The sequence below is a fragment of the Mustela lutreola genome, chromosome 6 (genome assembly GCF_030435805.1).
Source record: "Mustela lutreola isolate mMusLut2 chromosome 6, mMusLut2.pri, whole genome shotgun sequence".
Classification (NCBI taxonomy): Eukaryota; Metazoa; Chordata; class Mammalia; order Carnivora; family Mustelidae; genus Mustela; species Mustela lutreola.
The window spans coordinates 7,530,005-7,548,512 of NC_081295.1; the positions used below are offsets into that span (position 1 = coordinate 7,530,005).

Genomic DNA, 18,508 nt, shown 5'->3' on the forward strand with positions numbered 1-18,508 from the left:
AGGGCCATGCTGTCTCTAAGAGAAAATTCTTCTTGCCATTTCTAGCTTCTGGTGGCAGCTGGCAATAGCAGCACCTAGTCTCTGCCTCTGTCTCCAGGTGGTCTTCTCCCTAGGATTCCTCTTCTCAGGACAACATCAGTCATATTGGCTTAAGGGCCCACCCTACGCCAGTAGCCTCACCTTAACTGATTATATCATCCTCTCTAACCAGATTTCTTTGCCCTCAGGTATCTGCGTCAAAGCTTATGGGTCTGCTCTGAATTAAAAGATGGGTCTTAGAAGTGCTGCTTGTTTGTCTGTTTTACTCAGTTTGGGATTAATGGAAATTAGTGTTAGGTATGCCCTTTGACTAGGGCACGTATATCTGTGTCCAAATTCCCACATCATAAGCAACTGAGAGGTTACAAATGCTGTTATCCTCAGAATTATGGAAATGTACATCTCAACTGGATTCACTCTCTCTTTGAAGAAAGCAGTCCAGCCCAGTTCACTCTTTCCTGGATTTTGGAGGGGTCAAACACCCATGAAAGTTTTAATTGCATTTAGATATTAATCGGGTGTTTGCTTTGGCAAGCAAAACTGTGTGAGGGTCCTAAGCTGCCAGATCAAAGAGCTCTGAATCCTGAAGTCCCAAGCGTGAAGCTGCTTGTTCAGCCTGACTTAGGAGCCTAAGGCCAAACCAACACTCTGCATTTAATTTTACATAAGAAACAAAACACTCTTTAAAGACAAGTGTTGTCTGTGAGGAAGGAAACTGAGTACTTAACTGTCTGGGTGTTTTAACCCTAAGAGACTCTTAATCTCAGGAAACAAACTGAGGGTTGCTGGAGTAGGGGGCGGGGAGGGATGAGTTGGCTGGATGCTGGACAGTGGGGAGGGTAAGGGCCATGGTGAGTGCTGTGAAGTGTGTAAGCCTGATGATTCACACACCTGTACCCCTTGGGAAAATAATACATTATATGTTAATTAAAAAAAAAAAAAAAAAGAATTTCCCTGTGGCTTTCCAAATTAAGTCTGCTAAGTCTGCCCTGTTGCCTTTGCGGTTCAGTGTCAAGCATGTGTCTTGTATTTCGAAGCACAGGGTCTAGGCCTCTTGTGACAACGCCCACAGCTACTAACGTGGGTATGGACGCCGAGCATGCACGAGGAGAGAGACAGTGCAACAGGAGGAAGGCGCCCACCTGGCCAAGGTCTCCTGACCTCATGCCCATCTGACTCTGACGTCCGTACTTCAAAGAAATAAGCACAAGGTCCTCATTTTGTAAGGAAGAGAACCAATAAAGGTAAACAAAATGAAAGACGTCATTGATGAAGGAAGCCCAAAGGGAATTCCCACCAGCCCTCCTACAGCCAGCCTCAGCAGGAAGGTCACTACAGTGGGCTGGTTGAGGAGTGACCTCCTCTGCTGGCCTCGGCCCCATCCCTGCTTGGAAAGTAACCACCTGGCTGTGGATCTCAGTAAGTGGCCACCAATGGAGCTGTGTGCAGGGTCCCAGAGGCAAAGCATTAAGGGAAGAAAGGAGCTATGGTGCACTTCAGGGCTGTAGGTGGGGAGAATTGAACACCTGCTCTGTGGGAATGGGGTGACCTACTCCAGAAGACAGAAGAGGCCAAGGTCAAAGAAAATCATCTTCAAATCTCTGAAGTTCTGTGTTGGAGAGTTTTAACTTAACTTACCTGACCTTAAAAGGGAGCAAATGTCCATGTGTGTGGAAGATTCTGGAAGACAAGCTCTGATATAATATGAGAAAGATCTTTCCACCAATCTGTAATATCCCATAATGGACCAGGCTCACCTGACATAGGAAGCATTTGCGTGGAACTATTTGGAACAGATGTCTCTAAGGAATGTAAGCACAGTGCTGTTCTGATGTCCTCTGAGGTCCTTTTCACCTGGATATTCTGGGTCAAGGCAGATCTTTTGCCACTATGCTTAGCCACAGGGCCTATCCCTAACCAGCTGGCAGTGATGAGCAGCAGGGAACTGCAGAAGACCCCAGCAAGTACAAAATGAGGTGGGGCACAAGGAGGAGAGAACGAAGGGAGAAGGGGGTAGAACGGGGTTGGGGGGAGGTCTCATAAGTGACTCTGGACCATTGTGAGCCACTGTGCTGAGTAGCCCTGTGTGTTCCTTCTCATCAGCTCTCTGATGTGGGTACAGTCACTAGTTTACAAATTAGAAGACTGCTCAGATGACATGGATGCTCTAGGACAAGGCTGGACCACAGTCCAGGCTACATGGACTTGCCCCTCCTGGCCCCGCCTGGCCTCCTGTCATTATCCCCATGAACCACAGAGAGTACACAACACCCATCCCTGTGAGACCATCTTTCTTTAGCCATCCTTGTCTCAGGTAGACACCAACATATCCAAGGGGCAGAGGTGACCCAAAACCACATCCTGCTTTTTCACTGTATCTAGTGTCAAAGCCATCCTGCATAGCATGGGACCAAAGAAACCCCCTCTCCCTTGCTAATGGGTCACTAGCTTCTGCCCTGTCAACTTCCAAGGATCCTGGCTTGCTGCTGGGTAAGAGTTTAACTGAACACCTGAACCAGTTCTTGTCCTCTAGTAGGGAGAGTTGAGAAAGTTAGTGTAGACACAAGCAGCCTTCCTCCAGAAGATAGCAGCCTGGGGACAATATTTATTTACATGCAAAGGAACCTGATAAAAGATTGAGAAATACTTATGGTATTAATTACAATAATCATCAGATTATGTGGATTAGATGATCAGTCCCCATAGGATCAGATTAGCCCCTTATCATACTTGTAAGTATAGCACCAACTCCCCACCTCCCCCCACCACAAATAGGAGTGATAGTGCACAAGAGACCAGATTCAAATTGTAACTCTGAGTTAGTTCTATCTTACACCACCCCCATACCCTCATTCTGTAGTTTCTCTCATCTAGTTGTTCAACTGTTTATGGCTTTGCTGAGGAGTCTAGTCTGTCACCTGCCAAGGATGGATGTTACAGCAGCCATGCTGTGGGCTTTGCCCCTATGTTTGTAGTCAATGGAAAACTGTTGATGGCAGGCAAACAACTGCTGTAAGGGATATGAGCTTTTACCTCTCCTTACCTGATTGCTTACTCTAAGTAATTCATAGTGAATTTCAATATCCTTTCTCCTTGGCAAACTACACTCATTTTTGCCTCTCACCTGGTGCCCTCTTGCTCACAGCATGAAGACCTGGTGTCTTGAAATGGATCATGTCAATGAGTCAAATCCAGGATGTAAGTATTTGTAAAATGTGCTAGTAAGTGGCAGTCAGGACCACCTCTGGGTTCCTGGGATTGGAGTCAAGTGTCATGACCTTGGTCACTTTTGAAGAGCTCACTCTACTCTATCAGCATTTCTGGTGAACGAGGGGAGGCAGAGGAAGGGAGCACCCCAGCATCAGGGTCTGACTCCTCTCAACTGGCTAGCTGACACTGAGGAAGTTCCTATTCTGCTCTGATCCCCAATGTTCTTGACTATGAAAAAGGAGCATTCACATCAGCACCCAGGGATGTTCTTCAGATTACAGGAGAGAAGTCACATGAACACAACACCTCAAAGACAGTGTGGAGCAGGACACATGCTCCAGAGACGGAGCTCCCTCTTCCCCCTCTTCCCTGCCATGCTTGCAGCCATGAGCAGTGGTGCTCATTAAGTCCACCTCTGGTTTCCATCATCAGTTCCCTGGGGTCAGAGAAGAGGCTGGAGGTGGAGGTTGTGGTGCTAAGACCAAAGCCACAGCTGGCCATGTTTGACTCCTAGGAGAAACCACAGACCACCTCAATCTCTTCATGTCAGCCACTGCAATGGTACAGACCTCTATCATGTGATGGGCATCAAAGAGGAAGGGGTCCTGGTTCTGGTCATCCTGGAGGGGACAACGAGGTCCAACAGGTAGAGATTGTACAGAGACAGTGTTATCTAAAATGGAACTTTCCCATTAGCTAAAAATGTTGGGACAATGAAGCTGGCAGCCTCCAAGTTCAAATGGCTGTGTGTGTTGAAGATCTTACTGAGGGATCCATACATTTGACAGAGGTTGGTCTAGGTGGTAACTGGTCCCTGCTGATTCTTCCTAGCTAGGGGGATTAACGTTCATGGTGCTCAGCATCTTTGTTCAGATGACTAGATCACACTGCAGGGTTGCAGAGAGCAACTTTTCATGCAATATTGTGTTTATGGAGTTCTGACATTCCTTTAAGATGATTTTAAGAGACATTTAGGAGAGAAACATGATTTGAAGTTAACAAAAGAATGACCAAACACTTAAAAGAGAGACGAGGTGCCCACAGGGATCATTTAAAAAATCCCTAACCTATTCCTGGGACTCTAGAGAGAGCAGGCTTTACCTGGGGCTCTTGATGTTCATGCTCATTGGTATTCCTGGCTTGCCAGCTGCTCCAGCACCCAGTCAGTTTATGGGAAGCAGAAAGAAAACCCAGGGAGGAAACTCACCACCGAGTCTTTGGGCCTGGAGGTCCATAGCCAGTTGGCCTTCTTTCTACTGTTGCATCTCTTATCACTGGTTCATGAACAGTATCCAGGGATTTTTGTTGTACTCAGTGGGAAGAATAAAGAAAAGTGCACCTACTCCATTTTCCCTGGAAGCAAAAGTTAAACATTTACTTTTCCTGTTTAACATTGTCTTATCTTTTTGCTGGTTGGTGCTATTTCGTTATCTTCCCTTTAGTCTATCAACGATTTTTTATTTTTATTTGAAAACTATCTCTGCATCTAGGGAGTTCCTCAGGCATGGACCGGAACGTCCAGCGCTTCAGATTCATGGCCACATGAAGCCACGAGCCTCATCTTGCATAAATGCTTCCGGCACCTGCAATGGCCACAGAATGAGCCACAGCTTTCCAGAAGTCTGGAAATCTCCCGAAGGTGAGATTCCTATTCTCTGCAGCCTACCCCTGGCCTTGGATAGTCACGATACAACCAGAAATGTCATCCATTCTTGTTAGTTTTGTTCTGTTTTCTACTGAATAGTCAGTGGGTATAATTGCTGATGAGCTTTGTCGTTATACCTTTTGTGCCAGAAATATACTCCCCCAAACCCTTGGATCTACAGAGCTTAACCTACTCACCTAGCCAGTGGCAAACTGGGGCCAGCAGAGGTAGTGATCCTCCTGGCCTGATGTCACTCAGCTGAGAGCCCTTGTGAGCCAATGAAGGTGCAACAGATGTTGACAGGGGCCCGACAGGCTCCTGCTTCTTGCTTTTTCAAGAAAACCAAGACTTTCAAAGCTGCAGCAAGGAAGAGAATCCTGAGGAGCCACTAATTTTAGACCTAGGCTATCATACCCACTGACTGTTCAACAGAAGAAAAGGAAGAAGGAAAACTGGATTAAATTTCTGGTATTTTAAATTGAAGATCTGTTAACAGGCCACCTTCTCTATGGGGCAGCTTCCCTCTATAGTAAGGATCCTTTTGCACTCCAGGAAAGACGGGCTGCTTGTCTTGTGTTTGGATGCACCCAACCCCATTCTAAACCACAGGTAGAAATAGCTAGGACCAAAGAAGAATGAAGATACTCTGGCTGGCTCTCGCACTTGACCTGCACGCGCAGTGAACATTTTCTTCCTTCCTCACCAGTGGGTCAGGGGACGGACACCTAAGGGTTGCAAAGCAAGAATGCCAGATCGGCATTCTTTAAAATCTTTAACTAAGCAGAATTATAAAATCTGGGGGGAAAAAATCAAAACAGGCAGCCACAGCATGGGATCCCTAGTGTACTCGCTGTTGTTTGTAGAATGAGGCCCGGGGCAGAATTTGCAAACCCCTTTGCAGACGAGAGCTCTGACCCAAGACCATGATTCACATTACACTAGGCAAATGCGTGTCCGTTCTCTGTAGCACCTTAGAGAGAAGGTTGGCTGTGTGGGTGAGATACGAATATATTAATTTCCTGGACACTGAGTGGACTAGGGAAAGATTAACAGGTCTGCGATACGTGAGCGTTCTCTGATTTCTCCCCCAGTGATACAGAGGAGGGATTGTTTGTGGTGCAGGTATGAGGTAACACAAATTTGCCGGGAGTGATGTTACAACGAACACAACATCTGGCCTTTTGCTTGCTCGGGGCGTTTCGGGAGAGCAGCAGGACGCACGTCCCCCGGAGGAGGGCATGGTTGGAAATTAGCCTGAGCAAGGAAAGGTCTGGATCAAAGGCTGGGCACTTTCTAAAGTCAGCTCCCTCCCACCATTTGACTCTCGTGCTGAGCTGGCCGCAGCCTGGGTCAGGACACTCGTAGCAGCCCAGGGAAAAGCGTCAGGGCTTCTCCTGTCTCCAGTAATAATGCCAACTGTGGATGACATTCTAGAGCACATCGGGGAATTTAACTTCTTCCAGAAACAGACATTTTTCCTCTTAGCTCTACTCTCTGCAGCGTTCACCCCCATCTACGTGGGCATCGTCTTCCTGGCTTTCACCCCGGATCACCGCTGCCTGAGCCCCGGGGTGGCCGAGCTGAGCCGGCGATGTGGCTGGAGCCTGGCGGAGGAGCTGAACTACACGGTGCCCGGCCCGGGGGCTGCTGGTGAGACCTTCCCCGACCAGTGCCACGGCTATGAAGTGGACTGGAACCGGAGCGGCCTCAGCTGCGTGGACCCGCTGGCCGGCCTGGCCGCCAATAGGAGTCACCTGCCGCTGGAGCCCTGTCGGCACGGCTGGGTGTACGACACGCCCGGCTCGTCCATCGTGACCGAGGTAAGCGAGAGCAAGCTTTGCATTAGGAAAAAGCTTTTCTTAAGGAAGAGGCCGGTAGGGCCTGGTTCTTACAATGTCTGGACACGCTCTTTGGACTCAGAGGATCTTATAAAATCCTAGTTTCCAACAAAAACATGCAGCCTCTTATTTGCCTGGCCTATAGGTGAGGTAGTTAAATTTCATCAAATTCTGACAATAATGATTCCAGAGCATGCAAGTTTCAGGGGTAAGAAACAAGCAAAAGCAAGCAGAATTCCTGGAAATAATTCCAGGGAAAGGAAAATTGTCAAGCCTCCTCTTTTGTTTCTGGAAGCCCTCCATTCTGGCAGCTGTACAAAAGATGGACAGGTGAGCACTCATGGAACTCACCTGAACGTTGCCTCACTGAGACAGGAGATGTTCCTCCCTTGATGGCTGTTTTGCTCTCTTTGATTTGCTCAAAACGTTTGCATAAAACCATCAAGGGCTGGAGCTTTTGCTAAGGCACTAATTCCTTTATTAAAAACTCCAGTTGATATTAGCATCTCATTATGAAGCCTCATTTTAATAAATATAGAGAAAACAGCCAAAAAAGTGGAGGCCTGCTTTTATTGGAGACAAAGCAAAAATGGGAGGGTACAATTATTCTAAAAATCCAGAGAAAGCCAGCTGCCTGGCTTAATTTAAAAGGAGCGCTTGGATAATGAGAAGACGTTCTGTTTGAACAGACTTTTAGGCAGAGCGGCCTCTCTTCAGGGGTCCAACAGTTACATGAAACCATAGGCCTGGGTCAGAGATACAACACCGTATAATTTAAAGAGGCTATCCAGCAGGGCTTAATCTCATCCCTTCGTGCAGAGATGAGGAAGCTGAGGCCCAGAACAGAGAAAAATTCTGCCCAAGGCCACAGAGTGCGAGCTAGCAGTTCGCTCTAGAAATCGGATCCCCCCACTTCCGGCCCAGCACCTGTTCTTCCTTCAACATTGCCTCTTGTTCCAAATGAGAGCAAATGTAAGAGCCTGAGAAGACGCTTCTGCTTCCCCTGCCATTAAAGAGACAGTGAAGGGAAGCTGAACAAGCCCAGCTTCCTCGGGGCAGTCTCTATATCCTCTGTACACACCCATTTGCTTCTGGGTATTCAGGTTAGGAAGGGAAGGTGTGGGGCACCTGGGTGGCTCAGTCGGCTAAGCCTCTGCCTTCTGCTCAGGTCCTTCTGCTCAGGTCAGAAGCCCAGGGTCGTGGGAGGGAGCTTGCTTGGGGCTCCCTGCTCAGTGGGGATCCTGCTTGTCCCTCTGCCCCTTCCCCACCGCTCTCTCTCAAATAAATAAATAAAATCTTTTTTAAAAAGAAAGGGAAAGTGGAGTATTCACCTGGTTCCAGCTGATTTAGCCAACAGAATTTGGCTTGACGACACACGTCCAGAGGGAATGCTGGATAAATGACGGGACAAATCTTCAGATTCGTCTGAGGAAAATTCATATAAGCAAGAGACGAGTTCTTGGCTTTCTGCCATGCCATGCAGCAGGAATATTCAGTGAGTTCTCGGGGCTGAGTTGTATCTAACAGGACTTTGTTTTCTCTGCTGACCCGGGAAACCTCTCACCCCTCTGCAGTTTAACCTAGTGTGTGCCAATTCCTGGATGCTGGACCTGCTTCAGTCGGCTGTGAATGTAGGATTTTTTATCGGTTCTGTGGGTATCGGCTACCTCGCAGACAGGTAGGTGCCCCGCGAACGTGGTGGAATTTTGAGTCGTCCTCTGGTCTGGAAAGCACTGGGGCTCACCTGCCCCTGCTTGAATAGTATCCTTTCCGCAAGCACGAAGACCGCAGTTTCCTGGCCTCGTGTCAGTCATCTTGACAATTTGCACTTTCTTCTCCTGCTTCCACCAGCACAACCGATGCGAATATTTTCTAATTTCCTGGGGCCATAGAGGACCATTTCTATCTTAGGCAGCAGTTTCTCCTTGTGGGTTATTCAGAGTCCTAGGGTCAGAAGGGAAAGTCATCGATGACTCGATCCTTTTTGTGACTCCCACTTCATTGGCCTCATCATCATCACCCCCATCTGTGAGCCTGTGGGGTCCCTGAGCTCTCTCTCCACTGCCTGCTGCTTCTATACCCAGAGCCAGTATAGCCTCTCCCTGTGGGTGTCCCTGCCTGGCCCTTGGCATTGCAGGAGTCCTGAACTGGGGCCCGGGCTCCAGATGCAATTAGAGGTGTGGAACCCAGACACAATCTGGTAAAAGGGCAACTGGGTTCATCTACAGTGACAGATGTAAATATCCACACCCAAAACGTCAGTGTCCCTGAAGAAAGGTGAGAAAAGACCTCCCTGTGTAGAACATACAGCAAATGGTCCTCTTAGATGTTCTGTGTCTTCAGGGAGCTAGTTTTCAGTGAGTCATGTGAATCCATTTGTGCCTTTATGTCTTACTTTTTCATCACTTTGGAATCCCAGATTAACTGTGCTGAAAGTTCCTTATAACAGGAATCTTTACCAGGTTGATGGCCAATTAGATATTTTGAGGAAAAGGGAAAAGAACAGAAAAATTTGCTTTGTAGTTGATACTTTAGCACTCATAATACTATTTATTGGGTGTGGTCCATGTGCCAGGCACCATGCTCAACTGTTTGGACAGTATCATTTTCTTTAATAGCCAGTCACCCAGGAGCTCGTGATATAGAACTATAGAATAAATATATATAATCTAATATGTTTAATAAATTTATATTTATTACAAGATAAATTTTCATTTGTTACAAATATAAATATACATTTAATTCTGAAATAAAAGGCAAATACACTTTATGCTTGTTGCTCTCCCCAACTATATCTGTGGCGCAAATAAACCCAAACCTATGAGCATTATATTAAATGTAAATCGAATATTTTCTTTGACTGCGCCGTATTTTTAGGCTGGAGGAAAACTTGCAAATGAGTTAAAGGTTAATAACAATAGCTTAATCTATCCTCTCCCAGGAGCATCTGCAGTTTCACAACCTGCTCACCTCACCACCCACCTACCACCTCTGTGGCAGCAGGAGGCCGTTGAGGCCACTGGGCCTCAGGGCAGCTCCATCCTTCATGTCCTACATGACACTTCTTTACTTCTTTAACTGTCTGCTTAGCCTTCCTTCAAGGGTTCTTCCTGGGACTTTGTGTGGGAGGCTTGTGAGGTAAAGGGGAAGGTCATTGGTTTTTATTTTTATTGCCCTACAAGTGAGGTCTGTGGTTTGGAGATGACTCTGTAAGTTAGGAGAGCTGCCGACAAGGGGCAGTCCAGAGTCTGCCTTGCTCCGCAGTGTCTGGCCCATTGTCTCCTCACCCCCTCTCCTCTCCCGCATTCCCTGCAAGGCGGAGATACTAACACTCAGCTGCCAGGATGGAAGTGAGCAAATAGGTGACTGAGCCTCATGGCTGGTTAAATAAATGAGTTAATTATTCTCATCCCACTCAAGGAGTAGGAGACCGGTTATAATTCCCCACTGACAGTGCATTCTTGCTTTATAAACCTCAGTCAATTATCCACCCTCTTGGATGACCTCATTACTTTGTTCCTATTGTTGAAATATCCTATGCAAAGCTGATGACTCATTATCCTTCCCCAAAAAACAATATCCAAAACTCCGTTTCTTTTTCTTAAATTGTCTGAAGTTTGGGTAGTTGTTGCCTCTTCTTTTCTCTTCTACTCGGGTATGCATGTGAGAGTGGGCAACAAGACAACAGCCAGAGGGAGAAAAAGAAAGATCAAGTTATCTTTTGCATACTTAATGCCTATTTCTGGACAATATTCAGATTTTTTTATTAACATATAATGTATTGTTAGCCCCAGGGGTACAGGTCTGTGAATCGCCAGGTTTACACACTTCACAGCACTCACCATAGCACATACCCTCCCAATGTCCATAACCCCACCTCCCTCCAATATTCAGATTTTATACAAGGGTGTAAGAATCTCATGGAAGCTCATTTTATGCTACAGATTAAACTAATATTAAACAAAACAGATTGTCTTTTATGATGTTTTCAAAACATATGAACAGTGATTAAGGTACCTCTAAGAGAAAAACCAGAAGGATATTATGAAAAGGTTGTAAATAAGGATCCTGAGGTTTACACCATGTCAACTTTCTGAAAGTCAGTTTGTAAATAGACTGAAGGAAGAAAGAATGGGAATGTGGTAGAGAATCTGAAAATAAGCCTTTTATAATATATCTCATTGATATCATCAAACTTCCTAAGGAATTTTTTGTAGTATCACCTAACACAAAAAAGTAATCTCTCACAATTCCAGATTTGTTACTCCACTGATCAGTAATTATATGTTCTGTATTTAGTGGCATACCTGTAAAAGTTTAATGCCTGGCCTCCTGAGGGATAAAGCCCTGATGTATAGCACTTGCTGATTTCCATGGTGTATATAATCCCACCATGGTAATTTCTAGCTACCAAATTGAGGTCACTGAACACAGGCTTGGCTAGAAATATGCACCATTTTATAGTATTTCCACTGTACAAATACAACAGACAGAGGTAAATAATCTCATGAGCATAGATAATATTCAAACATGGTAAAATAATTAGGAAGCAATGCTTTCGCATATTTATTACACATGTTTTTAGCATAATTTACTTAAGTGCATGATAGAATTTTTAACAATGATTCTGTTTAACAATTAGCTGTCAAGTTTTCTGAAAGCCTAATAACCAGCTATCAAGAGTCAGCACCTTCTGTCTATATTTCATGATGGAACTAGATCAGAGCATAATCAGAGTCCTAGAGGGTCATCATCAAACTTACCCAACTATCTGAAATCTTCCAAAATAAGCTCTCCACCACTAACTATGTGCCAGGCACTGTATTAGGCATCCTGATGTGTTCTATGTCATTTAGGATCCTAACAGCCTTTTATTTTTTATTTATTTACTTACCTTTAATTTTATTTTATTTTTTTCAGTGTTCTAAGATTCATTGTTTTTGCACCACTAACAGCCTTTTAAAAATGATATTCTTATTCCTAATTTGCAAATGAGGAAATTCAGTGAAATGAAAGTGGTTCCTCCCAATTTTAGTGTGCATATAAACCACTCAGATCTTGTTAGAACTCAGATTCTAATCCAGTGGGTCTAGAATGAGTCCAAGCCTGGGGATGCTGATAAGCCCTGGGCCACACTGAGTAAGTAGCAAGTAGCTAATAGACTTATGAAGCCAGCAGTACTGGAATCCACCCCTCTCCCCTGTTTTATCTCTTTGTTTTTCATTTAATCACTTATGTGGTTCTTCTGTGGAGAGAAGAAGTCTTAAAATGCAATCCCAGATCTCCAAATCTTCTTCCAGCCATTCCATATTTTTGTAATAACATTATGTCCTTATTTGGAACATGTCCCCCACTGAAGTTATTTTTCATCATAGATTTGATTTTCTGAAGGTTTCCATGCTCTAAATTTGTGATGGTAAATATACTCTCTTATCAGCCACAGGATTTTATTCACCTACAGGAGCATGACTAGTATCATATGCCCAAGTCAACTTTGGAAGCTAGAGAGCTAGCCCCTGAGCAAATGTTTATAAACTCCTAAGGGGTAAAGGAAGGGGTCTGGTGGGAGAAGATGAGAATAAAGGCTAAAATACTTTGTTGAAATGTGACTTGGGAAGTCTAAATTGAAGGCCAAGGAGGCAGGGGTGCCTAGGTGACTCAATCAGTTAAGCTCTAACTCTTGGTTTCAACTCAGGCCATGATCACAGGGTCGTGAGATTGAAACTCACGTTGGGCTCTATGCTCAGGGCAGAGTCTGCTTGTGTCTCTCCCTCTGCTCCTCTTTCTGCTTGCTCTCTCTCTCTCTGTCTCTTAAAAAAAAAAAAAAATGAAAAAAGGCCAACGAAGCAGATGTTTATAGTAAGGAACCATAAACTGAAAATTAAGAAATGAATTGCCAAAACAGGGTCTTAAAAATTTATCAATTTACATTAATTACTCGTGAGACTACATGATCTCTAAATTTCAGATTTAAAACATTCACATCCCAAATAATTGTTAATGATGTTGTGGATTATATTCACATAGTCAGTTAATATTGTAATGGTCACTAGAACAAAGCTCCCTCCAAGCAGAGCAACTAGTAAAAAATGTTCATCCACCATCAAATGCGCAAAGCAAATGACATAAAATGTGACTCTTCAGTTTGAAGTAGATAAGCAAGGATTAAATAAAACACTGGTTTCTATGAAGAATCTTTGAAATATCCATTAATGGCCAATTAGGCCAATTGGAACAAAACAAGGTGGACATGATGACGATATGAACAAGTTGTCCCAAGTCAAGTTTCAGAGACCCTACTTTACAGATAGAAGGCAGGAAATGGGGGAGACCAAGTGTCTAGTTCTTTACATGTAGTATCTCACTTAATCCTCTTGTCAGCTAAGTCAGATAGGTCTTTACCAGATGAGGAAATGAAATGTTGAGTAATCGGCCGACGTCATAGTAAGTAGTAAAGCCAAGATTCAACCAGATTTCTAAGTTTTCCCCTTCTCTGTGTCCTGGTACACTCTCCAGGTCCCTCAGCTGATGAAACCCAAGTCCCTCTGACTGAAGGTGTGGTGGAAGCTACCTGCTGGGGTACTTCCACCTCACAGCTGACATCAGAGACCTCTTCCATGGAGATGGGCAAATACCACAAAGTCCAAAAGCAGTGTTGAAAATGGATGGGGGATTACATTAACCATGGAATTTTCTTTTTCCTCAAGTAAAAACTTCTCTTGGGCGGGCAGTTGGTTGAGACTGTTAGTGCAAAGGCCCAGCTGCTATGATGACGGAAGACCCAGACGGACCCTTTGGGCATTCAGCACTGTGTGGCCTGGAATAATCACCCCCTGCCTGAATACCCTCCACAGTGTGGGACTGAGAAGTTTCGCTAGCCGTGGGCTGAATGGGGCTCGTTGTGAATAGAATTTTCACAGAATGCCCTGGGAAAAGTATTGAAGCGAACTGACCTGAAGTCAGTGATTCTCTTGGTGGGCACCAGTCCGAGCCTCCTGAGTTTGCATAATTCAGAGCTAACCACCCCTTAAGATTTCCATAGCTTCCATGCCATTTTCTACAATCCTCATGAATCTAATTCTGTGTTCTCTCTCTTTCTCTCCCTTGCAGGTTTGGCCGCAAGCTCTGCCTCTTGGTCACGATCCTCATAAATGCTGCATCTGGAGTTCTCATGGCCGTTTCCCCAAACTATACATGGGTGTTAATTTTCCGTTTGATCCAAGGGCTGGTCAGCAAGGCAGGCTGGTTAATAGGCTACATCCAGAGTAAGACTTGCGTGTGGCTGTGGCTGTGGGAACAAAGCCACATTGCTGCCAAAACGCTCAGGAGACAGGAGGGGGCCAAAATAGACCCCGCCTCAAAAAAATGTTGAGAGATTTTTTTTTTTTTTCTGTATCAGAGGATCTCTAAAATCTATTCAGTCAACTCATTTTGCATTCTTCCTCTAAAGAAAGCAATGAAGGCAGAAATGAGGGTAAACATCATACCACCCAGAGTCTAATATAACTTCTTAGGAAAAGGTTTTCTGTACCCTGGGGTGTTACACAGAGAGAAAATCTAGCCTACTATGCCTGAACATAAAGAAAATTCGCAGTGAGAGTTATGATTTACAAGGGACTTTATTGCTTTGCATAAACGGATTCTAGGAAGTCACTCTTACCTCAAACTATATGTACCATAAGGGAGAATATGAGCTCTGTGGGGAATCAAAGTTCCCCAGCCACTTGTCTGTCCAGGAAACACTTACTGTAGCCAGAGTTATACGGGAGCTCCATGGAGTATAGGAGAACAATTGAATCCTAACAGCATAGCATCTTTAAAGCCATATTAAGAAAAATTAGCATCCTAATTAGATCTTGGGAATGAACTCTATCTTTCCCTTGGTAACATTCAAATAGCATATGAAAGGAAATGGATGCTTTGAAATTGAAATCATCACCATCATAAAGGCTTCATTATCCATGAGATCTAGAATAGTGTGCTTAAAATTGTACCTGGTAAAGGTTATCCAGGGAACTCTGTGAAATGCAGAAGGATGCTGGAGGCTGTTATGAGCTGTTCGGTAGGCATCTAATCTATGTGAGGGCAGCAAAGAAATTAATGTACAGTTATTCAATCAGTAATTTGGTTTTTAGAACACATGATGTGTGGAAATATGTATAAGTTAATTGTATAAATTTCAGCCTTCTGCCCATTAATTTCCCCTCTAGTCCTTCTAAATGTCCTTGAGGTACAACTTGCTGTTTGACCTTCTGCCCCACGACCCTCAGACCTTGTCCGTGAATCCAACCACTTCAAGATATTTCTATTTATTGAGCTCTTACAGACTTTTGTTTAACTCTGTTTTAAATACTTTTTGATCATTTGCAGTATTATATAGAAATATTTTTCAGGTGCATTTCTATATGATTTATAAATAGTTGAAGTCTTTAACTTGATTACTGAATGTTTAAACCCAAAGGTCTGTGGCTCATGGAATACCTGGAATTTAAATTCTAATATGTTTGTGATATAGAAATGACTATCCCGTAAATCCATGTACTGCGGGCTTCACACATCTGTCAAGGTGCAGTCATGGAATGGGAGAAAGCTGATTATTTTACCACCTGCAGTGGGGTGCTGATAACTGGTTTTTGGAAAATAAAACCCCTGATTTTTGGTGTTGTCTGATTTCTAAATTGTAAATACCCCCACCATAACCCACTTTAAGACAAAAATGGGCTTAATAACAAAATTGTAAAATTCCTGGAAATTTAAAAATCAGTTCTTGCAAGCCAGTACCAGCTAACCAATCAGTATGGAAACCCACCAGGTTTCCAAGCCATTTACACACATGATCACGATTGCCCAGAGAATATTTAACTCATATAAGAAAATGAGTTATATTGAGATGTTCACCTACATTAAAACCACCTACAGTCTCAAGTCAATGTTGGATCCCTTTATTCAGGTCTTAAACTACCATTGCCTTCTTACTCTAGATCAAAATTTTGCAAATAAAAACAACTGGATTACTTTTTTTAAAAAGGCAAAGACAATTCAAAAAAAAATAAAAACAACTTTGGATTGCTTCAGAAAAATTTTTTGCATGTATCCAAAATCAGTTGCATTTGCCCTTGAAATTATTCTCTAAATCCAACATTTTGCTCACATTGGCAATCCTCTCACCCTACCCAATGTGGAATTACAAGATCTTATATTAATTGACGTGACAGCAGTAATAGAACCCAAAGAACGTTTAAATTTTTGGAAAGTTGTTTTAAAAAATTCTAGAATTTGGTCTCTTTTTTGAGGTTGTCATGCTAGTCTCCCCAAGGTTGGACAGCCAACTCATTGCCATACTGACTTGCATTGACCATCTGGGCTCTCTCTGCAGTTACAGAATTTGTCGGGCTGAGCTATCGGAGAACAGTGGGCATTGTTTACCAAGCGGCCTTCACTGTTGGGCTCCTGGTGCTGGCTGGCGTGGCTTACGTGCTTCCGCACTGGAGGTGGCTGCAGCTCACGGTTACTCTGCCCAACGTCTGCTTTGTGCTCTATTACTGGTAAGCGCACTTGGAACAAAAAAAGGAAATAACTTGAACTATTTCATTTACTGAGAAGGCTGCCTCCTTAATGCACACCATCCTTCCAAATTCCAAGGTGCCCTTCACTCTTTTTCATGAAAAGCCCAAGTCCATGTTTCAGGGATTTAAAAAAAAAAAAAAAAAAAAAACAATAACAAAACCACAAACGCCAATGGATCTCCCTCTCTGGAAATGGAATGTCCTTTTACTTTGAGCTTAAGAGTTTTAGATTTGAATCTTTTCACATTATTTATGTGGTGTATATTTTATTTTTTTTAAAGATTTACTTATTCACTTTTGAGAGAGAGAGAGTACACATGGGGTAGAGAAGGGACAGAATGGGAGGGAGAGAGAGAATCTCAAACAGACTTCTCGCTGGGCTCAGAGCCCAATGCAGGGCTGGATTTCATGACCCTGAGGTCACGACCTGAGCCGAAATCAAGAGTCGGACACTTAACCGACTGAGCCACCAAGGTGCCCCAATTTGTGTGGTGTTTCAGTTAACTTTTAGTGACTGTGATGCCCTTGACAGAGATTGGCAGTATTAGTATTCTTATTCTGTCCCAGGGGAGACGTTAGTGTAAGAGAAGATGGAGTGTGGCACTGTGTCACCTCTTCTCTACATCCCTGCCCAAGGCAGACATCACCAATCAATCCCAGTCCCAATCCCACATCAGGCCAATATGGCACCCCAGACAGACCATGCCAATCAGAGTCACCAAGGCATGTGAAATACATTTGTCACCCCTGCTGAGGGACATTGGAAGCAATGGAAACAGCAAAAACTATCAGAAATTCCTAATGCGAGGTTACCTGAAATAAAGCAAGATGGATACTGGGTTATCAAGCAAATCCCTCTCCCTTGCAACAAACTACTTTCTGGATGTATCCACCTGTTCTTCCATAGTCATCTTGTCAAGAATTAAGTACTTCAACCCTTCCCAGGAAGCCTGTCTCCTCCAAAAGCTGGTCAAACTCTGAGACCAACACTTACCCCCCTCCCATATCCATTCTTCCTCATTTATGGCTCCGAAGCCACCCTGCAATGGACTCTTTCTGGTCTCTCAGACATTTGCTCTTCCATCCTCCAATCCATGTTTCATGCTGCATTTCCAAAATCCAGATCCACCATGTTCCTCTCCTGCCCTCAAAGTCTTTCAACAGTTTTGTTTCCCTGATGCTTTAGCACAACAGAAAAGACACACCCATTATCTAAGTTCTGACCACCTCTGGAGCCTTCCTTCTTACCACTTTTACTCAACAGAATCAAATTTAATTTACTTACAAGTGGGCAACCTCCATGATGCAACCACATTATTAAAAGATCACCGGCGATGTAGAGTAGAAAACAGGTGTTTGCAGGGAAGAGTGGGGATAAAGAGATTAGGTAAGGGACTATTGCCATAATCCTTGCAAAAGAGGACAGGACCTGAATTAATGCGAGTGAAGGACACTGTCAATACATTTCATCAGGTAGCAATGACAGAGCTTGGTGGAGACTGAATGTGAGGATTTATAGAGAGAGGAGGTGCCTTGAGGGTGGAGCAGAGGCTTGTGTGTCTGTATGTGCTGGGGGCACCATTCAGAGATGAGGAACACAGGAGGAGGAGTGGGTTTGGAAGGTGGGATGATGGGGCAAACTTGGGATATGCCGGATTGGAGATATGGAAAGGATATGAACGTGCGTGTAGCCAGGCACAGTTGAACTTAAAGATCAGGAATTCAAGTAAAATTCCCGACTTTGCTGTAGATACAGGATGGAGGCAATCACTCAGAGAAAGTGAGCAGAGTCAGGAAAGGAAGGGAATGGGGTAGATCATGAAAAAAATGCCAAATCCTGAAAGCTGAGGAGCCAGAACAGAAGAAGGCAGGGGTGTGGGGGATTACTATGACGAGAAGGGGGGAGATACGGGGGCAGAGGGGATGTGGCAGTCACCAGAGGAGGGACTCCTCGAAGGCTGGCCTTAATCAGGCTGCCCAGGTGGGGCTCCTGTCCCTTGCCCAGTGACATTACACACACATCTCTGTAACCCTCATGTCTTACTGCTTTTTGGGAATCCACTGTTCACTTGATATTGAGAGACTTGTCTGTCTGTCCCAGTAGGCTGTCAGCTGTCAGAGGGAAGGTAACATTAGGGGCCCTCTGGCTCAGTTTCCTGTCCAGGGCCAGAGCCCCATAGCCATGCCCCCAGCAGATGATTATTCACCCT

General features: G+C 44.3%; 1 protein-coding gene across 1 annotated transcript in view; it reads left to right on the forward strand.

The window, feature by feature from the left end:
* Positions 1–5,985: 5,985 nt before the first annotated feature.
* Positions 5,986–18,508, forward strand: part of SLC22A2 (solute carrier family 22 member 2) — a 30,375-nt gene continuing 17,852 nt past the window's right edge. The window contains exons 1-4 of the mRNA XM_059176609.1: positions 5,986–6,714; positions 8,307–8,410; positions 13,843–13,997; positions 16,109–16,277. Of these exons, the coding sequence (XP_059032592.1) occupies positions 6,304–6,714; positions 8,307–8,410; positions 13,843–13,997; positions 16,109–16,277 (839 nt within the window). The 5' untranslated portion in view covers positions 5,986–6,303. The remainder of the gene's footprint in view (positions 6,715–8,306; positions 8,411–13,842; positions 13,998–16,108; positions 16,278–18,508) is intronic.